Raw genomic sequence first — 26,679 nt, 5'->3', positions numbered from 1 at the left:
TATGGGTTCACACCTTCTCTTCCCAAAACTCTCCAAATAGCACCAGGACAGTTAATTAGTGTCCATAGAAAGGACTTGCTTGGTTCAAAGAAGAGGCTGCAGGCAAGATTTGTGAAAATGGTCTTTGAGCTTCCTAAGGGAAAAACACTTCATCTGAGGCAATAATGTGATCAATAAAGCAAGACAGCATCACAGTAGGATGTGACAGCTTTTGGCACGGCTGGTGCTAAGTACAAAATACTAGTAGCACAAATGAACAGGAATGGCATATTAAGACTGAATGTTTTGTAAAGTGACATTGCTGTGCAAAGGTTTGTTTTGAAAGGCGGCAGATAAAAGAGGGTGCACCAAATGGAAGCCTCTTTATTTGACATTTCATCTCTGAAAGAGAATGTGTTTCTACCATGTTTCACTCTCCACTGATTTCGTTTATTTTAGTTTCACCTTCATTTTCTAGAGGCTATACACAGTCAAACGCCTTCTATTCTGAGTGAAGCTGTACCCCATTGGCAGGTCAGATCCTACAGATGCATTTATTGACCCAGGTAAAGTAAAACTACCCAGTGGACATGAACTTTTGTTCATTACATTATTTTATGAGGTGATGTGTGCTTCCTCCAGACTTTTAGAAATGTTTCTACTGGTGACCATTCTTTTCATTTTTGTATACACTTCCCTATTTGATCACATTTAGTGCCTGAAAACTCATCTTTCATATGTTGCATTTCAGTTAGCTATATCTAAATGCATCCATTTTCCAAAACTTTTTCCCAGATTAAGAGTTGTTCTGAGCCCTAATTGATCCCAATAGTATTGGGTACAAGGCAACAAACAACCCATGACATGGTGCCAGTGCAGAAGCTAAGGCAAATGCATTCACACATCCACACCCAAATACATACCAAGCCAGTTAAATTCACCAAACGGTCTAGCATCTTTGTCTTTGGTAACAAGTTTGGAATACCTGCAGAAAAAAAAAACCTCTTGCAGCCACAGGGAGAACATGTGCTTTCCATATAAATACCAATTAATCCAGGGTTCAAACCCAGTCTTTCAGAGCTATGATTCAGCAGCACTAGGCACTACTGCACTATTGTCTCCCAGCAGTAGTATGTTTTCTAATTTTAATTTCCAGTATTGATCCTGATTCTACTACATTACCATCTCACGCTGTCAACTACCTCCCATGCCATGTAGTATCAGGTCATGTTTTTTTTAGATCAGATTAGCTGAGGGTAATAGAGATGCAATCAAACAATTCTATTTTAAAACGTGTTTTGACCATTTACAGTGGTGTGAAAAACTATTTGCCCCCTTCCTGATTTCTTATTCTTTTGCATGTTTGTCACACAAAATGTTTCTGATCATCAAACACATTTAACCATTAGTCAAATATAACACAAGTAAACACAAAATGCAGTTTGTAAATGGTGGTTTTTATTATTTAGGGAGAAAAAAAAATCCAAACCTACATGGCCCTGTGTGAAAAAGTAATTGCCCCCGAACCTAATAACTGGTTGGGCCACCCTTAGCAGCAATAACTGCAATCAAGCGTTTGCGATAACTTGCAATGAGTCTATTACAGCGCTCTGGAGGAATTTTGGCCCACTCATCTTTGCAAAATTGTTGTAATTCAGCTTTATTTGAGGGTTTTCTAGCATGAACCGCCTTTTTAAAGTCATGCCATAGCATCTCAATTGGATTCAGGTCAGGACTTTGACTAGGCCACTCCAAAGTCTTCATTTTGTTTTTCTTCAGCCATTCAGAGGTAGATTTGCTGGTGTGTTTTGGGTCATTGTCCTGTTGCAGCACCCAAGATCGCTTCAGCTTGAGTTGACGAACAGATGGCCGGACATTCTCCTTCAGGATTTTTTGGTAGACAGTAGAATTCATGGTTCCATCTATCACAGCAAGCCTTCCAGGTCCTGAAGCAGCAAAACAACCCCAGACCATCACACTACCACCACCATATTTTACTGTTGGTATGATGTTCTTTTTCTGAAATGCTGTGTTCCTTTTACGTCAGATGTAACGGGACATTTGCCTTCCAAAAAGTTCAACTTTTGTCTCATCAGTCCACAAGGTATTTTCCCAAAAGTCTTGGCAATCATTGAGATGTTTCTTAGCAAAATTGAGACGAGCCCTAATGTTCTTTTTGCTTAACAGTGGTTTGCGTCTTGGAAATCTGCCATGCAGGCCGTTTTTGCCCAGTCTCTTTCTTATGGTGGAGTCGTGAACACTGACCTTAATTGAGACAAGTGAGGCCTGCAGTTCTTTAGACGTTGTCCTGGGGTCTTTTGTGACCTCTCGGATGAGTCGTCTCTGCGCTCTTGGGGTAATTTTGGTCGGCCGGCCACTCCTGGGAAGGTTCACCACTGTTCCATGTTTTTGCCATTTGTGGATAATGGCTCTCACTGTGGTTCGCTGGAGTCCCAAAGCTTTAGAAATGGCTTTATAACCTTTACCAGACTGATAGATCTCAATTACTTCTGTTCTCATTTGTTCCTAAATTTCTTTGGATCTTGGCATGATGTCTAGCTTTTGAGGTGCTTTTGGTCTACTTCTCTGTGTCAGGCAGCTCCTATTTAAGTGATTTCTTGATTGAAACAGGTGTGGCAGTAATCAGGCCTGGGGGTGGCTACGGAAATTGAACTCAGGTGTGATACACCACAGTTAGGTTATTTTTTAACAAGGGGGCAATTACTTTTTCACACAGGGCCATGGTTTGGATTTTTTTTCTCCCTAAATAATAAAAACCATCATTTAAAAACTGCATTTTGTGTTTACTTGTGTTATATTTGACTAATGGTTAAATGTGTTTGATGATCAGAAACATTTTGTGTGACAAACATGCAAAAGAATAAGAAATCAGGAAGGGGGCAAATAGTTTTTCACACCACTGTAAGTGTAATTTGGATGCCACTGGTCTGACCTGAAGAAATGATGATATCAAATGTTTCTCCAGGTATACTAACCAGGGAGACAACATACAAAGTTCAGCTGGACTTTCTATAGCTCACAGTGAACTCCAGTGTGAAGTGTGTTTGGAAAACTAGATGACTACTGTAGACTGAGGCAACAATCCTATTAGGAATTTGTGCTGTAATCTTTACTGCTTTCTGGCTTAGCTAACTGAATCCAAGTCTAGACATAATAGAAAGTGTAGTGGTCAAACCTAGGGATGGCCAATGTTGTTGACATTCTGACATTAAAATGTTCACATCAGTTGTTTTTTTTTGCTGTTACCCATTAAGTTATTCTGTCAGAGCCTCAATCCATCACAAACTACTGAAATCAATCAAGCCAAGATGTTTTTCTGTCTTTTTCCGTCTGGATTTTTTCCTAGCACTTCATCTTCATCTCCTCCTTTTCCAATTCACTATGTGGCATCAGCCTATTTACTAGGTGAATGTTTCTTGACACAAATGAATGGCACTGCTTGGTGGTAATGGCTTGCTAGTATCAAAACAGGGATGGTGGTGATGGTCCTGTTTCTTCCAAATATTTTAGGAACGGTGACGTTGACACATTAATGTTACTGCTCTGCCATTCCACATTGTTTAGTAAGGTTGGCTGACTCGATAAAGTTGATGTTAACTAGTACAATAGTGTAGCCTGCTCCAACTGCCAGATGATTAGATTTGGAATTCCAGTTAAGCATTTCCTTTGCTGATTGCCTAAAAATCCTAATATCCACTTCTTGGAACTGGTATAGCTAGCACAGTTATGACAGTTATGATTGATGGAAGCCTAGAAGTATTAACACAAGCTCATAAAGATAAGGCAGCAAGCTTAGTGTAAACACCAGTAAATTCAACCAGGACGATAATAAATCCAACATTCTACTGGGTGATGATGTTTGAACAAAGCTAAAACTGTTGGAAGTGTTGCACAGATATATAACAATTAAGATTTATTTAAATTAAAATTTTTAAATTATTGTATATACTGATGGAAAAAGGAACACTCATTACTGGAGTGAAATTTAATTCTTCATTACTGTAAAACAATAAACAAATGAGAATAATAAGAAAAAAAACAAAAACAACAACAGGAAAATAATATCAACTATCAACAATAAAAACAGTAATCCCTTCAGTAGCTTGTGTGACCGCCTCTTGCAGTTACCATTGCCATATGGAGCCAATGAGCCTCTAAACCTCTGAACCTGCATTTATGGGTTGTTACCCCATTCCTGAAGAAGAGCCTGACAAAGCTCTTGGCAGGCAGAGGGTTAATATCCCCAGATGTTGTACTCTAGGACATGCCAAATATGTTCTATGGGGTGAAGGTCAGGAAAGATGGCAGGCCAAAGTAGAATCTGCACATAAGCAGGATGATTCTGACCAAAGCAGCTGTGCGTGGCCTGGCATTGTCCTGCGGTTTTGTCAGACATCAACAAGGTGTGAGCAGAGAGTCTCTGACAGGCCAACTTGTTCTAAGTACAGCATCATGGAACCTGTTACTCACTATCTTGTTATTCTGATGGGCATAATGTCTGCTGAAAGCATCAGCAGCACTACAATTGGCGGATTTGAAACAATCTCTTAGATGGACTACTTTGAAATGGTTAGAGGAGGATGTCCAGATCTTGGATGGTCACCTGTCCTGTAGGTTGGCTAAACCCTTGCCTGCCACCGGGAGACTGGAACAGTTTAATCCATACAGTCTGGCAACACTAGCACAGAAGGTCACTGTCTGCAGCATGCCAATAAGTGTTTCCCTTACTTCTGGTAACATTAGAGACATTATGGAATGCAAAGAAAACTGACCAAGTGTGCCCCTTTGTCTTGCTGTTGTGTAAACTTTGGATTGGTTACCTCATCAAGCATTGTTCAACATGGACTTCATTTGGTAAAAATACACCTTATGAGCTTTTGTGTATTTGGTGTGTTTTGGTTAGGCCTACTCCATGAAGCCAGACCTGGAATAAATGCTGGTCTGACATGTGGTTTTTTGAGGCCTGCCCCCATTTTCTAAGCTTCTGTTGCAATTAGAATCAACAAAGGCTTTCTGCCCCTAGTGTTCTGGATTTGAGATAAACTAACAATCATCACATGTGTCAATATCAAGGCCCGCTGGCCAGACACAGCCCCCATGGCTTTTAATCAGGCCTACCAATAAATTCTGATAGTCAAATTAATGTGGCCCGTGTGTTGGCTTTGGTGTTTAAAATTAAGCTTGTGATAGTACAACATTACACCCCACTCATGATTTTTTAGATAATTATCCTATAATACAAACCAATTAATGCAGCCTGCCTCCTCTCCAAACTTAGCTAGCATTAACAATGGCCAGAAAAAGAAAAGTGGACAATGCATATAGACAATTTCAAAAAAGATAGGAAACAGAATATTTATTCTGTGAATTCAATCAGAAGCTAATGTGTTTCATATGTCAAGAGTCAATGGCAGTTTTCAAAGAGTATAACCTTCGGAGGCATTTCAAAACGAAGCATGAGTGTTGTAAAAGCAATGACCAGGAGCAGCAGCTGCAAAACGTCGCAGAATTAAAACGCAAGCTTCAACAACAGCAACACGTGTTTACTTGCATTAACAGTCAGAGCATGGGAGCTGTGAAGGTAAGCATAATAGTGGAGGAAATAGCTAGTGCATGTAAGCCATTCACAGAGAGAGAGAGTTCATTAAAAATTACATTGAAAAGGTATATGATGTTGTATTCCCCAACAAGAACCAGTTATTTACAAATACCAGCCTCTCTTGAAATACTGTGGCTAGTCGGGTAAATGAACTGGCCTCCGATTTACAGGTCCAGCTAAAATCTACAGCCATGGAATTTGTTGCATATTCATTGGCTGTAGATGAGAATACAGACAGGATGGACACTGCCCAGCTTTCCATATTCATCCGGGGGGTGGATACTCAGTTTGCTCCCACAGGGGAACTTTTGTATTTAAAGGCCATTCACGCGACAACTACTGGACAGGACATTTACAGGCAAGTGGAGTGGTGCATCAACGAAAATGGACTACAATGGAATAAACTTGCCTGACAACTGATGGTGCACCTCTGATGTGCGGGGAGGTTTTTGGTTTGGTTGGTTTAGTTTGGTGCAAGGTGGAGTGGAATGTGTGATGTAACAGAGCACCTCAATGTCCTGAATGTAAAACTCCAGGGTCGAAAGCAGCTGAACAATGAAATACGAGACTTAGTAAATTCATTTAAAATGAAACTGCGTCTATGAGAGGGCCAAATGTGCCAAGGCAACTTATGTCACTTTCCTATTTGCCAGTCAGTCAGTGAGACAGTCAACATTCCATTGCCGACAGAAGTTTATACTGACAAATTGAACACACTTAAAACAAAATTCAGCAGAAGATTTGCTGATTTTGAATAACAGATATTTTACCTTGATCTGTTCACAAATCCGTTTGCAATTGATATTGACATTGAACATGAGCCCTTGCAGTGAGAACTCATTGAATTGCAATCTAACAGTGCTCTGAAGGTCCAGTACCAGTCAGCTGGGGCTGCTGAATTTGTACCTTGTGGACCAGCAGGGGGCGCACCGCCGACCAAACTCGACACAGACAGGTGTAGACACAAGTTCAAGGCACACACTGTTTTTTATTTTCTCTTTCCCTCATGGGAAACGCCTTCCCCAGTTTCCCACAAGCACAACACAGTTCAGCACAACAAAAGCACAGAATACTCTTCTTCTTTCTTTCCTCCTCCCCTCTTACTGGCAAGCTTTGTCTTCTCTAACTCAACTCTGGCCCCCGAAGTAGTGGCTGCTGTCTCCTTTTATAAGGCACCCACAAGTGCTCCAGTTGCTCAATGACACATTTCTGGCAGCTCTTCCGGATGTGGCAGAAGAGCTGCACTCAAGGGCAAAGCAGAAGCTGCAGCACCCCTGACGGTGCTGCCATCTAGTGTTCCGAGTGTAGTAATGCTCTGGATAAGCTCCCTCCCCCGATCCTTCCAGCATGGAGGCATCACAGCCGGGCAAAGGTCCTGGCCGTCCGTCATAACCTTCTGATAACAATTATGTTTGTTATTAAGTACAGTGATCCATGTTTTTGTTAATTGTGAAGTAATTTTCACATAAAAATGTTCAGAGTGTGAAAAACATATGCCAGTAACAAAGACCTTATTTATTATTTTCTTATATGTGGTTATTTTGTTGTATGTGGATTGTTTAATTGTGCAGTCATCATTTTGAAAGAACTGTTTAGCATTTTTATAAATACTATTTTATTTTTAATCATGTTTTCTGAATGAACAAACTTGGGAAAACTATATTAATAGAACTATATTTTTTTTAGTTTACACAGTTACCAGTCAAGTTATATTTCTACATTAAAAATAAAAATTATTTTAAATGTCTGTCCTCTGCTTTTTTCGCAAGTCTCACCATGGCCCTCATTAAGTTTAAATTTGACATCCCTGATCTGAATGAAACTATATCATTTTGCTTTTTGTAAGAGAACCTTTTTCTACTTATGGCTTTGACCTTTGATACTGGCCCTTTTTACCTAACATTTTGGTTTTGGTTTCTGAAAGGTCTGCTTGTTTGGCCTTCACACCACTTTTTTTTCGTCTTTGCACCTTTTGGTCATTTATCTCCCGGTAAATTTACTTTGAGATCTTCTATAACATGCCAGTTAACATCTTGTCACAACATTAACAAGACACCAAGTTAATCAATCCAGTACTGAGACTTTTTCAGCTCTTAGTTAAACCCTTCATAGCCCTAAACCCATGAGGGAGAAGCTCTGCCATTAAAGTTTCACTCTTGTCTCTTCTAGTTGCTTTCTAATCTTTCTTCTGTTTGTTCTCATTTTCTTCCCACCTTGGATATGTGCAGCATGGTAACAGCTCTTTTATTTAAAGCATTACTGGGACATATTAATTGGAATTTGGGGACTTGAGCTAAAGGGCATGACGGGAGTGATATTCAGGAGTGTTATTTCATATGTTTAAATATGTGTTATGATCAGGTTTCCTTAAAATTTTTTGTTGATTGTTTTTTATGAGTTTTGCATCCCTTTTAGGGTTTTTCATATCACAGAATTTGACTTTGATCTTTTTGTTTCTGTTTTGAAAGAGTTATTTATTTTCACACCTTATCATTATGCCATTTTGTTGTCTGATTGTTTACAGCTGCTAACATGTTGTCATGTGGGGATGACTGGAAGTATGCAATGTGTGACATCACCATTACAGCAGTATAAATATCAGCATTGTAGCTGCTGGTGAGTAAGGCAGGATCAAGCACGGGTCAAACGTGTGCTAAAAGAAATCTCTCAGTCCAAAAGTTCATTTTAAAAAGTTTAGTGAAAATTCACAGCAAACAGGCCACAGAAGAATAAAGAAAAAGGTTGTTACACATGTAGAATAAAAGACAAAAAAAATTGGAAAAAATGTCTCTTCTCTAAACTTAGCTTTTCTTGTCAAGCTTCTGTCACTTCTATACTTAAGGATGTTTTGCTTCACCTTCAGTACGCTCTAAATGTACGGCACTGCACATTCAATAGAGCTTGATGCGTTACATACTATTGGGCACGTTAAGGCATGGTTTAAAACCGTGTACCGTCCATGCCTTACTCTCAGCAAACCAGGTCACTAACTGAGACTAGTTTATAGTCAGAGGGACAAGAAATAGTTAGAGTATACCAATTCAATTCATCTTGTGGGGATTATAAGAACCTCCCATAGAATATGCACTAATATTTAGGCAAACATTTAATATAACTAGCAAATGGCTCTTACCAGTATCATACACTTCTTGACTGCACAAGTGGATAAAAAAAAACCTTTTTCTGAAATCATTTGAGAATTAATACTCTTATTTTCCCTTTTGACTCATGACTGTGATTTGATTTAGTGTTTGAATTGACATTTGGATGTATTGATTTCCTTGTAGAGAATGTTGTCCCTTTAATTTAATATGTCAGATCTTTTTTTATTTTATTAATAAATGTTGATTATAAAACAAAAGTGTCATGATTTTAAGGTATTAATGTACAACATCAGGAGTTTTGAGAGATAAAAATGACATCCTATCAGTGAAAATCTCCAAGCTGAAACTGAAAGCCAAGTCTTGCAATTACTGTTCCCAGAACTGAAAATACACCTATACATGAACAAGTTATCAAACTCGCTTATTCCAATTCATGATTACAATGAGTCGAGGCCAGTCATGGCAGCAACGGCCATATGGTGGGAAACACATTCTGAAACAAACAATGATTCAGCATATTTGATTAATTAAGGGTAACAGTAACAATTACCTGTCAGATTCTTTTGTATAGTTCATCATAAAATTTACTTTTTTCATTTTTTTTATGTGTTTACTGTTGTTATATAACAGGTGGGCTACTCTTCTTCTAGCTGAACAAGACAATTCTAGTACATTTTACATACAACTTTTATTTAATTCAGTGTGAATGTATAGATGTGTGCACTTTTATTGGCTAATAAACCTTTAATTTACATTTAAATGTATTCATTCAGGGAAGGCTAAGCTTCCCCTAATCTCTATTCCAAGCTGTCCATGATAACTATGAACAGTGCTAGTCCACAAGAAGATCACATTACTGAAACAAACATAATCCAGCTCCCATTCAGTAATCTCTCCCAGACGACTCAATGGCAGTTCCTCAATAATGAATCACCTACTCTCTAATTCATACAGAGCTGATTTTAATAAGAATTGTGTCCTTATAAGGAAGAAGTAATAATGTTTAATGCCATTTCACATGTTTAGTGTCCATGATGATTTAAGTAAATGCAAAGAGAAGATGTTGTTAGTGAATTACCTGTGCTTAATTTATTTATTGCAACACGTTCTATTTAGCAGCAGCGAGTGAAAAAAAGATTCCTTCGTTGCTGCAATACAGACGATTCCAATCAGTTAACTACCCACAGCATCAGACTCGTAACTTGTTTGTTGTCACTTCAGCCTCTGTTTCAGAGTCCCACTAACCATACTGCAGTTTTTGTTAATGATTTTTCCACAAGATTTCATGAACAGGGATCAACTGAACATTAGGTAAGCCAGTTTGTGTTTTCAATGGTACTGACAGGAAACTAGTAGTATGGAATTTTTAAAAGAAAACCAGCAGAATAGGTATGGTCAAAGTCAGTAAAGGGTCAAAACGGTAAAGTCTACCATGCAGAGTCAAGGTCAAAATGAGAATCAAAACTCAAAGTCACAAAATCACAAGCAAGAGTTGAAACAAAAAAAGAAACTAAGCAGAGAGAATAATTATTTCAACATTGAATGTCAAAAGGTTTCCTCCGGGTTCTCCGGTTTCCTCCCACAGTCTAAAGACATGCTGGTTAGGTGGACTGGCGATTCTAAATTGGCCCTAGTGTGTGCTTGGTGTGTGGGTGTGTTTTTGTGTGTGTCCTGTGGTGGGTTGGCACCCTGCCTTGGATTGGTTCCTGCCTTGTGCCCTGTGTTGGCTGGGATTGGCTCCAGCAGATCCCCGTCACCCTGTGTTCGGATTCAGTGGGTTGGAAAATGGATGGATGGATGAATGGATGTCAAAAGGTTTTTTTGGAATTTGTAATTTGGTTAGGGAACGGATCTCATAAATGACATTTTACACCCATTGTGTCTTTAACCTCTAAAGGAATGAATATAACAACACAGGAGCTGTCCTAATGATAAGAAAACAAAATAACAGAATCGCAAATAACCAAGATGTCAGCAAAAACAGTAAAAAATAACAACACAAACTACAAAAATTCACAGCTGTGCAAATCTGGCATCAAAAAATTAATTGAAGATTCAGAATCTAGTGTAATAGAATGAGTACTTAAATTCATACATAGAGGCTGAAAAACTCATTCATAAAATCAGTTCAATAAAATGAAGTTTATCATGGTGCCAGTGAGTGTTACTCTATACACTATAATGGATGGCATGCAGAGACTGGCATCCTGGCTGGGACTGAACAGGCTGAACAGGGATTCTTACCCGGCTGGGAGGCCAGTATAATGGAAGGACCAGGAAGACAATTTATTTAGGACATTTTCTTCCCCAGTATGTTAGTGGCAGCATCCTTGGATTAAGATCACCTGCAGGACATGGAGGAACCTGTAGTTCTGTTCCCTATTGGGTTCTGTGGGGGTCACCAGGGAAGTTGAAGGGTTAACAATCTCTATTTTTATAGGACTTCTTATCCAAGATAACTCAGACCACTCTATCTCATTCAGGTAAGTTGGACTCAGGTGGAAGGAGGACAGAAAGAATAAAAGAATAAAATAATTGTATTGTGTTGGGTTTATTTCACTCTGGAAGCCTTTGTATAAAGTAATTTGTGAAAATAAACCCATCCATCCATTATCCAACCTGCTATATCCTAACTACAGGGTCACAGGGGTCTGCTGGAGCCAATCCCAGCCAACACAGGGCGCAAGGCAGGAAACAAACCCCGGGCAGGGCGCCAGCCCACCGCAGGGCACACACCCACACACTAGGGACAATTTAGGATTGCCAATGCACCTAGCCTGCATGTCTTTGGACTGTGGGAGGAAATCCACGCAGGAACGAAAAGAACATGCAAACTCCACGCAGGGCGGACCCAGGAAGCGAACCCAGGACTCCTAACTGCGAGGCTGCAGCGCTACCCACTGTGCCACTGTGCCGCCCATGAAAATAAACCTTTTATTCATATTGGGACTTGTGTCTATGAGGTTGTAACTTGGGTGTGGGATGCTGGGGGTCACAACATGTACCAATAACAGCTACTACTACCTCTGCTCCTTACATGTTTCTAAACGGATTCTTTCTGGCACTGCACAAAAAAAATCTATAGAGCCTTATTGTTAAGCATGAAAAAAAGGGAAAGATGATTGAGAAATGGGGATAACATGGAGAGGAAATGTTAACCAAAGCCAAAGTCAAAGCCAGAAATCTGTCCTATAGTTTGCCAGTGACAGAATGCTAATCAAAGAATTGTAGAAAGAAGACAAAGCAAAGAATCAGGAATCAGGGAATTTAAACCACAATATCTAAACATACATGCACAACGACTGTCTTTTTTTGGAGATATCTTGAAACTCTGATAATAACATGTCTGATGAGGTGTTTTTTTATATCTTTGCATCAATTACATTAATTGCACTATTTCTAGACACACGCTCAATAGCAACTAGCAATGCATTCTATCAATGCCAATGCAACATTGTGACAACTGTAAAAAATAAAATGATTGCAGAAACATCACAATTATTTCATTAATAACTGAAAATAACATTATTAACAAAAAAACAGTACAAAATGTGATGTAGCATTTCAGAAACCTCAAAATGAGAACAACTATGAACAACAAGAATTTGAAATAAGTACTCAGAAATGTTTCAAAATACAGAATCATAACACTATTATCATACATGTAGTTGCAGTTGTATTGTGTTATATTACAGCCAGGGTGTGTTCACTAGCTTAAGTGTATTTTCCTTTTTATTGCTGTTTTTATTACTTTTGAATTATTTTTTTAACATCTTTATGTAATTTCTGTTAAATACACAATGCATAAATACAAAATAATAACTAGTTTTAAGTATGCATATGATCCTTATACTCCAAGGGTGGAACAAAAAGAGTCTGGGCCACCATGATGTCAGCTCTGAAGGAGTGCCCTTCACCTTTATCTTCTCATGGAGGAGATGGATTCCATCGGAGCATCGTTGAGTATTACCGGAGTTTGGTATTGTTACTATTGCCTTCTTTTGATCTTCTGGGTTTGCAGACTTTTTGTTCCTGTTCTAGATTTTTAAACGTAAAATGGATTTTACATTGGGACTTGTTTGCTCTTAGTTGCCTTTCTAGGCAAACATTTTTTGCTCCTTGTTCATTTGTGTTTCTTTTGTGAAGTTCAAATAAATTCCTGTTCTGTTATAAGTTATGCTTGCTGGACTTGACTTATCAAGTCGGAGGTTGACAGTAATTCCCTCCCTTGAATGGCGTTTTACTGAATTTTCTGAATATAAAGTACATTTTGAACTTTTAAAAAGATAGGTCCCATTTTGGGCACATGCATGCCGACACCTGTTTGTGGTAGCTGGGAGCTTGCTGGCTCATGTAAGGACAGCTCTCTAGGCTGGTAAAGATCCTGACCCGTGTGATTGGTCTTTTTTGAAAGCCTTACTCCCTCTTCGCCATGGTTCTCTCACCCTATTATAACATACTGAGGATCATATATGGGAAAGGAGGCTTTACTCTTCATCCTTGGGTCATTTCTAGTCAAGACCTAGAATCATTCCTGTGATCAGGGAGGTCTTTGTTTGATCGAGGGACCCTAGGCTAGAACCCTCTTTTGCTGCTTCTGGTGTACCTTCAATCCAAGCCTTAATTTGTATATAGAGGGTTAGTCCTTCAAGGCAGCTGTCCATTTTAGAAGAAAAGATAACACTCTTCCAACTTATTCTTGGTTTCATTTGGTCCTGGAAGGAAGCCTGCAGTCTAGCTTCCTAAGGGAGCATTACACATTTCTATCCAGGTCACTACTCTCTCTGTCTTCCTTTCACTCTCTCTATCCCTTGGAAACTGTCTGCAGGGCTTTCTCCTGTTCTGTATCATCTGGGCACCGCCTCATAAGGTCAATACTTAGCAAGTGCACTAAATGACAAATGAATGACTAAAAGAGAAATACACATATTGCTAAACATTATGCTGTGGATTACTCCTGCATCCATACTTTGAGCACAGCCATTGTAAAAACTGAGTTAAGGAAAGAATTTCAGCCAAAGCAGGAATTATTTCATTTTAATGAAAACTTGGAGACAATGCAACTCTTCAGAATAGAAGTCTACTGCTACTATTCTTGGATTTCAAAAGAAATCAATGTTCTATCAGAAAGACCCATCCTCCTCATTAAAATAAAATAGAAAAATTATTTCTTGAATTGATCAGAAATGAGAATTTGGCATATAAATAAGACAATACAAACACAAAACCTACAGACAATAGTAAATGCCATTCCACAATGGTTCACAAATAACTAATTTAAGAAAAATACCCCTGGACATTCATCAAATTAGTTTAGATAACTCTTAAAGTCACACTATGCATCCCATAGCTATTGGATCAGTATTTTTATAAAATTTGTAGGCCTGGTCTTGACTCACCTAGGCTATTTGAACCAAATAATGCCCTAGGAAATCACACAAAATTATCTTTTAATATATTTCATACAGTACATCCACCAAAGGACAGTGTTAAAAAATATTTAAACATTAATATTCTCAATACCAAAAGCAGAAACAGAAATGAATATTCACAAATTTCCAAATTTGTTCAAAGGGCTAAATCACATTGTATGTAAGTAATAAATAATGTCATAATAACAATAAACATATAAAGAAATATTAATAAAAACTATTTATGTGATCCAGACAATACACACAATTTAGTATTAAAAGGATTGTGTGGTCAGATCATCCACTGAACCAATAAAAATGCAAATGCCTTTCAAAAGTATAACATACCATTTGTTCTGTCATCAAAACATTTGCTTCTGTACCCGTGACATGTTTGGCAGAAACTCTAGTAAGACGAAAATGGTAAACAATTATTTTAAAAAACTCACCACACAGCTCCTTAGTGTCAACATTACTGAAGAATCACCACAGCAGGCAAGCAAAGAGAAAGAAAGAGCAGAAAAGACAGTGTTAATCATACAGTAAAAAACAATAATAACATATAAGAAAAAGAACTGGTAAAATGGTGAAAACAGTTAATCACATTATTTATTGCTTGTTGTGAGACTGACTCACTGTACTGCCACTTTAAATATATTTTTCTCAGGGTTTCTCTGTAGACCCCTAAGTTCACCAATGCATAATTACTTAAAATAGAACCTTTGTTCCCTAGGGGGTCCTTCAGGAGTACCTTTAATCATCCAAAAGGTCCACTTCATACATGAAGCTAGATGAGTCTTATGACAAAGTGTTTAATTGTAATCAGAGAGGGTAAATCTGCAGGTATGATTGGCAAGTGTCAGTCGTGTTGTCATTGAAATTAAAGCAGACAAAACCCCCAGCTCAAATAGCCTATTACTGTGGTTCCATTATGTGTCCCCAAAACATTTTATTCTCACATAAATCAAGACCGTTCCATTCAATTGTAAGTAAAATCCAAATACCAAAAAACTTATTTTTCCAGGAAGCAGAATTCTGAAAAAACAGATGACCATCAGTTCAAAGAGATTAACTCATGGCATCTGATGACCTTTGTATTCAGACACCTGAATATCTAATGATATTAACTGAGAGATACACACAGAGGTACTGGTGGATGAAGGTTCCTTACAAAGCATAAGTTGTCCTAGTTTCCATACTTTTATTGACACTAAAACCGATGTCACATTATGTGCCCTCTAGCCATAAGGTATGTCTGATTTGCCAAGTGGTGCTGCTGATCTTGTTGCCAGACCGAGGTTGCTGATCTTTTTGTTGGCAATGACAGCTTTTACAATTGACAAGCACTGGGCATGTCAAATTCAACAACCATGTGGTAACTTTCCAGCACAGTCGTGCTTGTCCGTGTTTCTTACAACCAAAAGCATGCTGCCTGAAGGAGCCAGTGCAGTGTGAGGGGTTAACAGGTACACATTCTTGGCTTTAAAATTTTTTTTCTGTCATGATATGTAAAATATGAGACATCAGACAGACAAGCTTCTCTTCTGTTTGTGAGGTCCTTATTTGTCACTGCTACATTGTAGGCATTGTACTACCAGATGAGCGTTAATTGGTTAATTGGCTGTCATGAGCACATAGCCTGTCCCTACAACTAAAGACAAAATCAAAAGTGTTTATATTTTTTAAATTATTTTTTAGTTGTTTTATCATTGCCTCCTGCTCCCAAATTACAATGGTTGTTCCAGAAGTTAGAACATAATGTTCATTTGTAGTTAGCAGACTTATTTGGAAATAATCATCACAGTGGTTAGCAAGTTGTCTTTATGTCACAGTGTATAGGTTTCAAAATTTATCAGTATTTTAAAAGAAAGATCACTGTATCTTGGAAATATGTGCAGTTATATCTTTCCTCAATGCAAAAAACACAAAACAAGTTGCCTGTGCAAATTTATGGTTATTAGTTGCTGATCACATTGAATATTTAAAAAAATAAAAAATTAACAGAATGAACACAAGCAGAAATATGAAAATTCAAGTGGAAAGTCTGACACATTTTCCTTCTCTGAAGGACAACACTTTAGTAGTAGTAGCAGTTGCATTTTAGTTAGTTGGTCCCTTTGGGGCTTTTTGGGGTTCTGGGACACATCAAAAGTGCCCCTATTAATGATGTGTCCTAATATATAAATATGAAAGTGTGTTTGTGTGTGTGCTTATCCAATATGCAAACCACACGGTTGAGTAAAGTAAATTAAAATTACTGTTCTGTCTCCACCAAATTTTGCACAGATTCCCAAATTCTAGAAGGTATGTTTTATGCCAAAATATAGTTGATACCCCCAACCCAAGGTACTTGCATATTGGTCATAAAAGTGGTGTGGCCAAAGCCTATGATGACAGCTGCTGTCACTTTCAACATTGATCCTTCAGAAAGTATTTTTCTTTCATTTTATGCAGTGATTAAATGTAATGCTATAGGTAAAGGTACACTTCTCAAAGATGACCAATTAAAATAAGCAAGGCATTAGAGGAGAGATTTTCTTAAAAGAGAGAGAGTCACAACACATGTAACATTTACTCCTGTTCCCTGCCATCCCATTCTAGGTTATCCAGTTTGACTTTATCTGCTTCTTTCTAATACATCTGTATTTTAATGCATTACTTCTTATTTAATGTAACCTTTGTATTTTTTAACCCATTTGAAAAACATCACACAGCAAAATGCAAGTATCAAACTAAAAATAATATTTTGGTAATTTAAACCAATATACATATCTTAATAAAAAACTCTAAAAATTTGCTCTTATCTTGATAGAATTATCTAGCCCATAGACAAATGCAGATACACAGAGACTAATCAGACTTGGAGCTTCAAAGACTTGGGGTTTGGTGCAGCTGAGCACTCACAGGAGGGATCTCCGGCCTCCTTTGTGCTGAGCACGCCATGGCTTTCTGATCTGCTGTCCACATTAGAAACTCTCTGACCTTTTTAGCTTTATAGTGTTGCACAGTGTAATTAACACAACTTGTGCCCTACACACCCTTCACAGACTCTGTATAAACAGAGAGATTTACAGTGGCAGACATTTGGACTATAGAACAACCACATTCTTCAGGTGCTTTGAATTTAGAAAAACAGAGTATACAGTACATTGACTGAACAGATACAAAAGCTTCAGGTTCACTTACCTTGTCAGGTGGTTTGGAGATATCTACAGAAGGTAGACTTAGAGACAGTCTATTTCAGAAAAAAACAACTACCAGTCTTTCATAATAACTAGGGAGTGCTAACATTTTAATCTTACTATGCTAATGGAAGTCCTAATGGAAAATTAATTGTGTGTGCACCACATTGGGTTATAACTTTGAAAAACACTATTCTAAGTAGTATGGAAACAGATTATTGTCTAACAGACCACCCATTCTTTAGTTTTCAGAAGGGTGCAATGCAGTTCAGAGTTGTGTTGTCTGGAACCAATTAAGAAGTGAGAGGTTAAGCAGAGTGCCTGAAGAAAAACCCAGGCATTATTGATTAATATAACAGAGAAAAGACCACATTAATGACTGAATTTAGATTGCATAGTACTGAGAGGAAAAACAGTATATATGGAGAAAAATCCATTCCAGACATGGGGGAATATGCCCAATCCACACAGGCACTGAGCAGGCAGAGACACTGGAACTGCGAGACACCAGCTCCCATTCTTCCTGGATTTCTTAAAGTCACTTCTAATGGGTAGGCAGGGCAATACCATCATCAACACAGTTAGATTTTACCCTATATAAATACTTTCTTTTCTTCTTCAACTTCAATGTTTTTCGTCTTTTCTTTCCTTTAGTCTCCAATTGTGTCATTAGGTGTCCATTTCATTAATTATCTGAATAGGTTCGGCTCAATTCATCTTTGAAAATGTGGTTTATTGTACAATGTAATATTCTAAACTGAAGAAGGAAATTAGTTCTTGGAGCCTATCAGAGTACGACACACCATTTAGGCCAGGGGATGTGCCCAGCTACTCTTCACCACAGTGCTTTTTGTAAAGCTTAGAGTACAATTGATAATAAATCTCCAAATGCTGTCTAAATGTTATATTTCAGAGTCTGAAAATATGTCAGCAAATACCCAAAAGCAATGCATTTGAGGCTGTCCATCAATTTATGCAAAGAAAAATACCTAATAGGATTCTGTTTAACCATCAAAATGGAGGAGGATATTTAATATAACATTTAAAAAAGACACATCTGTGTTTGAAAGGAGACTTGAAAGAAAACTGTAAAATTTGGCTCAGATGACTGAGCAGCTGCACCCTTCAGACTCCGACAAAAGCCCACTGATACAGCATATGATGCCAGGCATGTGCCTGTGGACTCTGACAGTGTGAAAAGACACCAAGCAGTCACATGGACTTGAAGTAGGGATCTGAAGAGGAAATTTTAATGTCATGCAGTGACTACTATCTCAGCAGTAATGACGCCCAGCAAATTGCATGAAACATGCAAGACTTGGATCACTTTAGATATAACCAAAGTAGTAAGGCAAAAAAGTTTGGTATCACTGGACTTCTGGAAACAATGTTTGATCAGGTGCAGAATTCCTCTTGGGAGTTATGTGCCTGGAATGAGTTATATTCCATGGCAGTGCACAATCAAGCACAAACATAAGGCAAATTTAAATTCTTCATTTCAGCTAACACATGCACCTTCAGGGTGTGGAATGAAAATTGCAATATCCAGAGAAATATGGACATGAAAAAAAGGTGCACACTTCTCACAGATTGTGACATGGCTCACAGAGCTGTAAGCCAGTGTTGTGATGTGAAAAATCTGCAATTTTGTGTGTATTTTTATTATATTTAGCTCAAGCCAAACAAGATGAACTTAAATACAGGACACTTGCATGGGCAGTTTAACATCAAACCATTTTGTTTTCCTGAATTGTACCAGTATCAATCACAGTAAAAGCTGTTTGAATTGAGCATGAATTCAGGAGATACCTCAAGATGTATTGATGATTTTATCACCTCTGAAGAGATGGGCACCAGAACTAAATCGGTTTACAGCTTGGGAAAAGAAGACATGCAGATGCTTCAAATTCTATCCGATTACTTTAAAACCTGCAAACAGAACGAGATTCTAGTTTACAGCTTGAGACAAGAGATTCTTAATACATCAAAAACTTTACTCTTTGGGAAAAACAGATGTACACAAACAAATTAAAGAGCCTGAGCAAATTCATCAATCATATTGATAGCCAGCCAATCAGGTGTATGTAACAATCACGTGTTGCGAAACCCAGGTGGAATTTTTAAATACATATGTCGGACTAAACAACGTGACAACAGAGGAGCGACATCAGAAGAGGGCGAGAGCGACAGAACAATGTCAGGAGAGGGCACCAGCAATGTGCGACTGTTTTCATCTGATCATCAGCTAAAGCATCTCATGAACAACTTCGATTGCTAGATCAGTGCCGTCCAGGGACATTCGTCTTTGACATCTTTAACTTTTCGTAAGCCTTTTTCTAAAGGCTATATATATGTCCAGACTTTGCTATCCACATTTTCTTTTATGCTTTTCTCTACTGGCATTATTGCTCTTTATTAAATACCACATTTCTTTTAACTTTATATACTTTGTCTTCATATCTAGAGTGATTGATGTAATAAGGTAAATTTCTTAGAGCACCTGGAGCATATCATCCAAGCTGCAAGGTTCATCGAGCTCAGGATGTAGAGATCTGTCCAATAATGAACAGGGTGTTAAATTTAACCTTCACTGGTTGATAAATGGCCAATAGCCAGGGATGTTGAACATTTATATGTCTGAATATATTCTTGGAGACCAAATTTAATATTTAGGTCTGAGATATATCTAAGATATTGCACATTTTCCTGCCTATGTTAAGTAGGTCTCTTGGAGTACTAGGGAAAGTGGACTGTGTATGCGTTATTCAAATCTAAAGTTAAAGTGCTAGGGAATAACGTACATGTTATGTGTATTTGTGTACATCTTTCATACGGTACTTTTGTGGTTAGGGTCTGTGTGTATGCTGTGGACCACCAGGGGGTGAACCACTGTCCAAACCTGACACAGACAGACATGGGACACACGTTTTTATTTTTTTCCTTTTCCCTCGTGGGATACGGTTTCCTTAGTTTCCCACATGTACAGCACAATCAGAGTACAAGTCAAAAGCACTAAACCAAACACTGTGTTTTCCTCCACTCCTCCTGGCAAGTTTCATCCTCTTCCACCTGATTCTGGCTCCTGGAATAGTGGCTGCTGGCTCCTTCTATAAGGCAACCAGAAGTGTACCAGGTGCTCATTGACCTAATTCTGGCAGCACTTCTGGGTATGGCAGAAGTGTTTCAATTAAGGGCTCAGCAGCAGCCGCATCACCCCCTGGTGGAACCCATGGCACCCAACAGGGATGCACCAAACACTAGCTCCCATGGAGCCCTGCAGGAGTCCATGGCACTGCTGCAACCCAGGGGGCTGCCCCTAGCACTGCCGGGGGGGTAATGCTCTGGATACACTCCCTCCCTAGTTCTTCCAGTGTAGAGGTGTCCCTGCCAGGCAACCCCGGCCAAATGCCACAAAGTGTATATCTATGTATGTGTGTGTTAATCTTAAGGTGCAACAGTAGACCAACCTGGTAATTAACCTGATGACTACACTTATCCCTGAAGAAAATAGATAAATGGTGTTGAAGCAGATTAGGCAGTATGGACACCCTCAGCCCCAAAGAAGGCACTCGAAATCTCAAGACAGGCAGCAGATTCAGGCTCAGTTCAGATGACTTGAGCAATTAGCAAATACAGCGATCTTGTATCTATTACAATTCTTACCACAAAATATCCCTTCTTCACTCAATTTCCCATCATCTGTTTTACAGAGTTTCTAATAATTATGACCTCATTCAGCACCTTTTCTCATAACAATTACCAGGTGTTGCAGACATTCTCATAATAATATCCTGCTGTCATAGACTTTCACATAACAATTTAACCTTCACTATCTGTTTCTTCATTAAAATCCTTTTGGCTCAAAGGACATATTTGCCTCCTGGAGGTGAGCATCATCTTGTCACTCCTCCTTAATCCTGAGCTGTTAAAGATTGAGAGACTTTGGTTAATTAGTTCTCACCACTACTTTGGACTCAGTAGAACCCACCTGTGAAAACTGGACCGCTTAATTAATAATTCAATTAATGTTTACTTGTTGCATTAACATCTCTTAAGGCTGACGTAATAGACAGCTGTGACACTTAGGTGGCAGCACGCAGCTTCACTGATAAGGGCTAAGCTGCAGACAGCTTGGCGTGGTGCCGCTTGACTACTTGAAATAAAAGTACAGGTCTTTAACAATTAATTCTTACGTAATTTAAAACTGGTTTATTTTCTGTAACTTTATTATTATTCATAAAGAGGCACAGACATATAAACTTAAATGTTCCTATAACCTATATATACATATCTGTTATAATAAAAAAATCTTTGGTGGAGACGTGATCTTCTCGGAAGCAAAGCGAGCAGGGGGCAAAGCCCCCAAGTATATATATATATATATATATATATATATATATATATATATATAGATATACACGAGGGGGGACCTAAAAATATCCGGAAATATTTTTAAAACGTGTTTAATTTCATTTTCTGTACAAACTACAATTAGTCTCCTTCAAAGTACTCTCCATTGGCGGAAATACACTTATCTAACCGTTTGTTCCATTGTTCGAAACATTTTTTAAATTCATCTGAAGTAATGCCCATTAATGCTCTGGTCGTTTCTTGTTTTACCTCTTCGACGTCAGCAAAACGCCTTCCTTTCAAGTCTTTTTTCATCCGAGGGAACAAAAAGAAATCACACGGAGCTAAATCCGGTGAGTAGGGTGGGTGGTTCAGGGTTGTCATACCATTTTAATAACAATAGTTTCTGCAACACTTTTTTCAAGATGAAAACAAAATTTCACTGCCGCATGTTGCTCACGATAATCGGCCATCGTAAAAAAAACGACGCTTGCACAAAACTACTTTTACAAAAAAATTCATTGAACACAAGCACAACCTTCCAGACTGATGGCACTTGGCAGACTGACTTGTAAGGAGTGTAACTAGATCGTCCTATCAGCCCAACCACGTACTACAAGTACCAACCTAACAACAACAAAATTCCGGTTATTTTTGGGTCCCCCCTCGTATATATATACGCACTAATATGAAAGCTTGCCTATAGTGTTCCCATAATTAAGCCCTGAATGCTTAGAGAAATTTGTTTAATCAATGTCAGGCAGAAGACCCAGCAGCTACAGTCCTAAAACAAAATCTTACCTCCTTCAAAGAACACAAAGTCCTTGATTCACAGAACTTTAAAACAAAGCAAGTAAAAGGACAGGCAGGCCACTCTTCTATGCTAAAATTAATTGTGGCCTTTCTTAATTAACTCCTTCATGGTCTAAGACTAACTGTAACCCTTATTATTTTAACATACACCAGGATATAATGCTTATTTTCATATATGCTTATGATTCTCTTTGAACATATGCAAATCGTCAACTTTAAGAATATACTTTTCTATAAGGGTAAGTAGAGAGAAATATCACAATAATACAGACAAAAAACATTAACAGCTGTGCATAGCAAGAAAAACACTATAAACAAATATCATATCTCAGTGTACATATATCATCCATCTATTCATCAATCGTGAATTTACCTATTTATCTTTAGGTTCACAAAGGAACTATTCCAGTGTAATATTGGATTGGTACTAGAATTTTGACTTTGCTATCAATATCAGCTTTCAGATGTCATTACCAGTACCAAAACAATACCAAAGCAAATAATGGATAACACCTCACGTACCACCTCCCCTATCTCATAGCTGCTTTATTTTCCCAGTCCGCAAACATGCATGCCTCCCTGTTACACTGTTCTGCAAAAATTAATGAAGAGGAGTTTTCCCTCTTGGAGTTTTTTTAAATAAATGTGTAAGTTCAAGGAGGCTTTGATTTGAGCTAGATGTAATTTGAAGAATCAAGCAGCAGGATGAGGATTACCCCTTGGAGTCCCTCAAAGTCTGAAGGTTCTTGAACACTGCCATTTACTTTCAGTACTTGTGTTAACAAAATGCTGTACTGTAATTGGGATTTCGGTACTTTTTCAGTACTGGTATTCCATTCAACCTTATTCCAGTAACACCAAATGCAATGCAAGAACTAGCAATGACCCAGAGTCACTATTCAGAAACAAAAATAACAATGTTATTGATAAAATTGTATATCTGGGGCCTGTTCATGATATTATTATTACTATTGTATACTTGGCAGACAACATTATCCAAGGCCGCTCACAATATTAGGATACAACACAATTGTTTACATACATTTTTCAAAATTGGCAAATAGGCAGCAACACTGAACTGCCAAACCTGTAAATCTTTCTTAAAGGCATTGATTAATTTCATTCAGTAACACTGGTTCCGTTAAATAGTGAATAAATTGCTCAAATACATCAGTTAAAATAAATAAATAAAATTCATTTAAGATGGAAGCCAGGGAGCACATATTCACACAAAAGGTCAAGAGAATGTGGAGCAAACTACCAAGTCATGTAATTGAAGCAGAAAACTAGGGAACTGTTAAAAACTACCTGAGCGAGATATTGAGACAGCTTAGCTATTAGCTAATCAGTTAACCTGGATTACTTGAATGGACTCCTCTTATCTGTCAACCTTCTTACATTTGTAAGAATATTTATGGCCTTTTCCCCTTAACTCAAAATGCTCCCTCTTGTGCTAGGGCTGTTCAGCACTTTTAGTGTCATAGCATAAGCTTGTCCAGTGTTTTCATATGAATTGAAACAATTATAATTGGGATCTCTCTGCTTGGGTGGTAGCCCCCACACATGTCATCCCCACTGGGCTTCCAGGATGTGAACTCAGAAAATGGGAAGCTAGTCAAACCAAATGAAAGCTGACTTTGCTCAAGTGATTACTTAGGCATGGGTGAGGTTGTCTCTTCTTTGTAGTGACTCATTCCATTTGAGTCCTGATAAAGTTACCCCTTGTACAATGTCAACCTCTGTAATGAGGTACCATTACATGCCACCACTCTTTGGCAAATTTAGGTCACATTATCAATGTAACTGGTTGCTTGGGCTCCCAACACGTCTTCATGGACACAAACTCAAGTTTTCATCTCATGAGGAATGCAGAAAGCAACTGTCTAAGTTAGTAGAGCTAAAGATGAACATCCTAGGCTCAAGTGACCAATTGGGATTCTGACTACAAGGTTGTTTCTTTCCAGTTATATGCTCCATTGTACTGCCTCCATGCAAAACCAGAAGCAATCAAGGCAAGCTAAGAAGAACTTAGCTGGGTCTTCACTAGCAGATTAAGCTTTACCATGTTCATGAGAGTGCGTATCCAGAAGTCTTCTTTGTAAATATTACACAGCAATTCCCAAAATCTGGGAAGCTAAGAGGATACCAATCCCCTATGTCAGTGCCCATCTCCACTTTCTGGTTTGAGGAAGGCCCAGATTTCACATCGCGCCCTCACTATTTTTCTTCCATCTTGTTAAAAATCAATGCAAGGCAAATTAGGCAACAAGGAGCTTCTGACAATCAAGGCAGCGGCAAAAGGTCCCCTTACTGGAAAGAGGGAATGTTTTTTTCAAAATACGTAATACCATTATATATGGAATACTAGGGAAGCTTTGGGTATCTTTAAAGTAACTGTGTGACATTAAACATTTAAAAGGACTTTGGTTTACAAAAGTAGATTTGAGGTACAAGGAGTTGAAATCTCCCTGTTTTAACTATCTACTGCATGATCCATAATGAGCACTATTTGTGCCTCCTTTTCCGGAAAAAAGGAAGAAATTCCTTATTAAAATTAATATGTTTTTACCTTCTTTCCCACAGGTTTTATACACTGACAAGACTCTCTGCTTCATTTGATTCATCTCTGCTTGAAAAGCTGAAGCAAACTCTATTTATAACTCTTCTTATTGCTCCATTAATGAGCTGAAGCTCTGCTACTGCAGCTAAGCTTCCCAATTGCTAATTACACACAGCCACAGGAGTCCACCTGCACTATGGAGACCAAATACACTGATCACAGACCCACAAAGCACGTGGACAGTAACAAAAAGTGTGGGTGCCAGACAGCCTCCCAGTTCTTCCACTGAACAAACAAGATGCAGAGCCGTGGTTTACAACATACTCCTCGCAGGGGTGTGCAGTAATAGTCTTGCCACATAAATAGCTGCCTTCACTTGAAAGACTGAGATGACGAGGAGAGAAGTAGCATGGCCTGATTTATTTTCACTCTTTCTAGATATACTGAGTCAATAGATGCAGAATGGAGTATGGCAGCTCTCATTTTATGCCCTGGAATGGAGAAGGATGACAGTTTAGTGGCCCTCAGGGTGGTGTTTATCCCATGATACAAACATTATTCATGCTGGCATAATGCATTACCATGTGTTAAAGGACACGGGGTGTGACCAGGCAAAAAGGAAAAGAAGAGCAGTGAGACCTCTGAAAGACTACGGGATCAAAATCTTGAAGTGTGGCTATACATCACAGTGGTGACTATATAGTCGAGACAGTTCTCTGTAGTGTTCTTTGATAAGATTTAATATATGATGTATCTTGAGCATCATTTATTGATGAAATGTATTATTAGACTTCCAGTTGACTTTGTGAGTGGTGCTCTCATGGTGTTTATAATTGTTTTATCTTTAGACTTCTGTTTACTCCCAGAGTCCAAACACTTAAAATGGCACATACTGAAATAGCAAATGTGACTGTGTGAATTATGGTGGACTACCTGGGCTGCCTTTGGTCATTTGTAATGTGGAAAGGTGCTAGCCTTCTGTACAATTCATTCAGGAAACAGATGAACAGCACTTGCGTTTATATAAAAATCATAATCTGCTGATGTAACAGGATGAGGGCCTGTTTACGTTCAAAGTTTTTTGAAAGAGGAAAACAGTTTCACATATCCTTGGTGAACAAACTCATCTAGGTACAGGCTGGAATCAGATATAATTCCTTCATTCATTCACTCACTCTTTTTGACCACTTAATTCAGTGTAAAGTCATGGGGCTCTGAATCCACCTCTACATTATCAGGTGCAAGGTAGGAATCAGCCCAGAAATGCTTACTCACTAATTTTTGTGTTTTTTGTGTTCTTAATGGCACTTGGTCAACCCTGAAGTGAATCTTATGGTACAAATTATTGGCCTATTTTCAGATGTCTTCTACCCATTTTAGAAACTGCCTGACCTAGGACAGTTGGAATCTTGACTTAGGACCTCCCCATATATACATATGTATCTCTATATCTTTAAAGCAACTTTTATATTGTTTGTAGGTACAGTTTGGTTTTTGAAACCACAGACTTAAGATACGACAAACTGCAGGCTACTCGGGCTCAGTACAAGTGGCAAGAAAAGCTAGTGTGATAACATTGCATGACACCAAATTAACAAGCTAATTAGAAGTGCAGACTCCATTAGAAGTGCAGGCTCCGTTATGGAATGCACTCTGGACC

At 38.4% G+C, this 26,679-nt stretch overlaps 1 protein-coding gene across 2 annotated transcripts in view; it reads right to left on the bottom strand.

Annotated features, from left to right (window-relative positions):
* necab2 (N-terminal EF-hand calcium binding protein 2) overlaps positions 1-26,679 on the bottom strand; it is a 434,935-nt gene that overhangs the window by 245,332 nt on the left and 162,924 nt on the right. For both annotated transcript variants that reach the window (XM_051932366.1, XM_028809612.2), the window contains exon 4: positions 14,564-14,589. In XM_051932366.1, the coding sequence (XP_051788326.1) occupies positions 14,564-14,589 (26 nt within the window). The remainder of the gene's footprint in view (positions 1-14,563; positions 14,590-26,679) is intronic.

The sequence above is a fragment of the Erpetoichthys calabaricus genome, chromosome 9, assembly GCF_900747795.2.
Source record: "Erpetoichthys calabaricus chromosome 9, fErpCal1.3, whole genome shotgun sequence".
Lineage (NCBI taxonomy): Eukaryota > Metazoa > Chordata > Cladistia > Polypteriformes > Polypteridae > Erpetoichthys > Erpetoichthys calabaricus.
The sequence above is the reverse complement of the archived record's forward strand: the minus strand, read 5'-3'. Positions and strand labels throughout refer to the sequence as shown.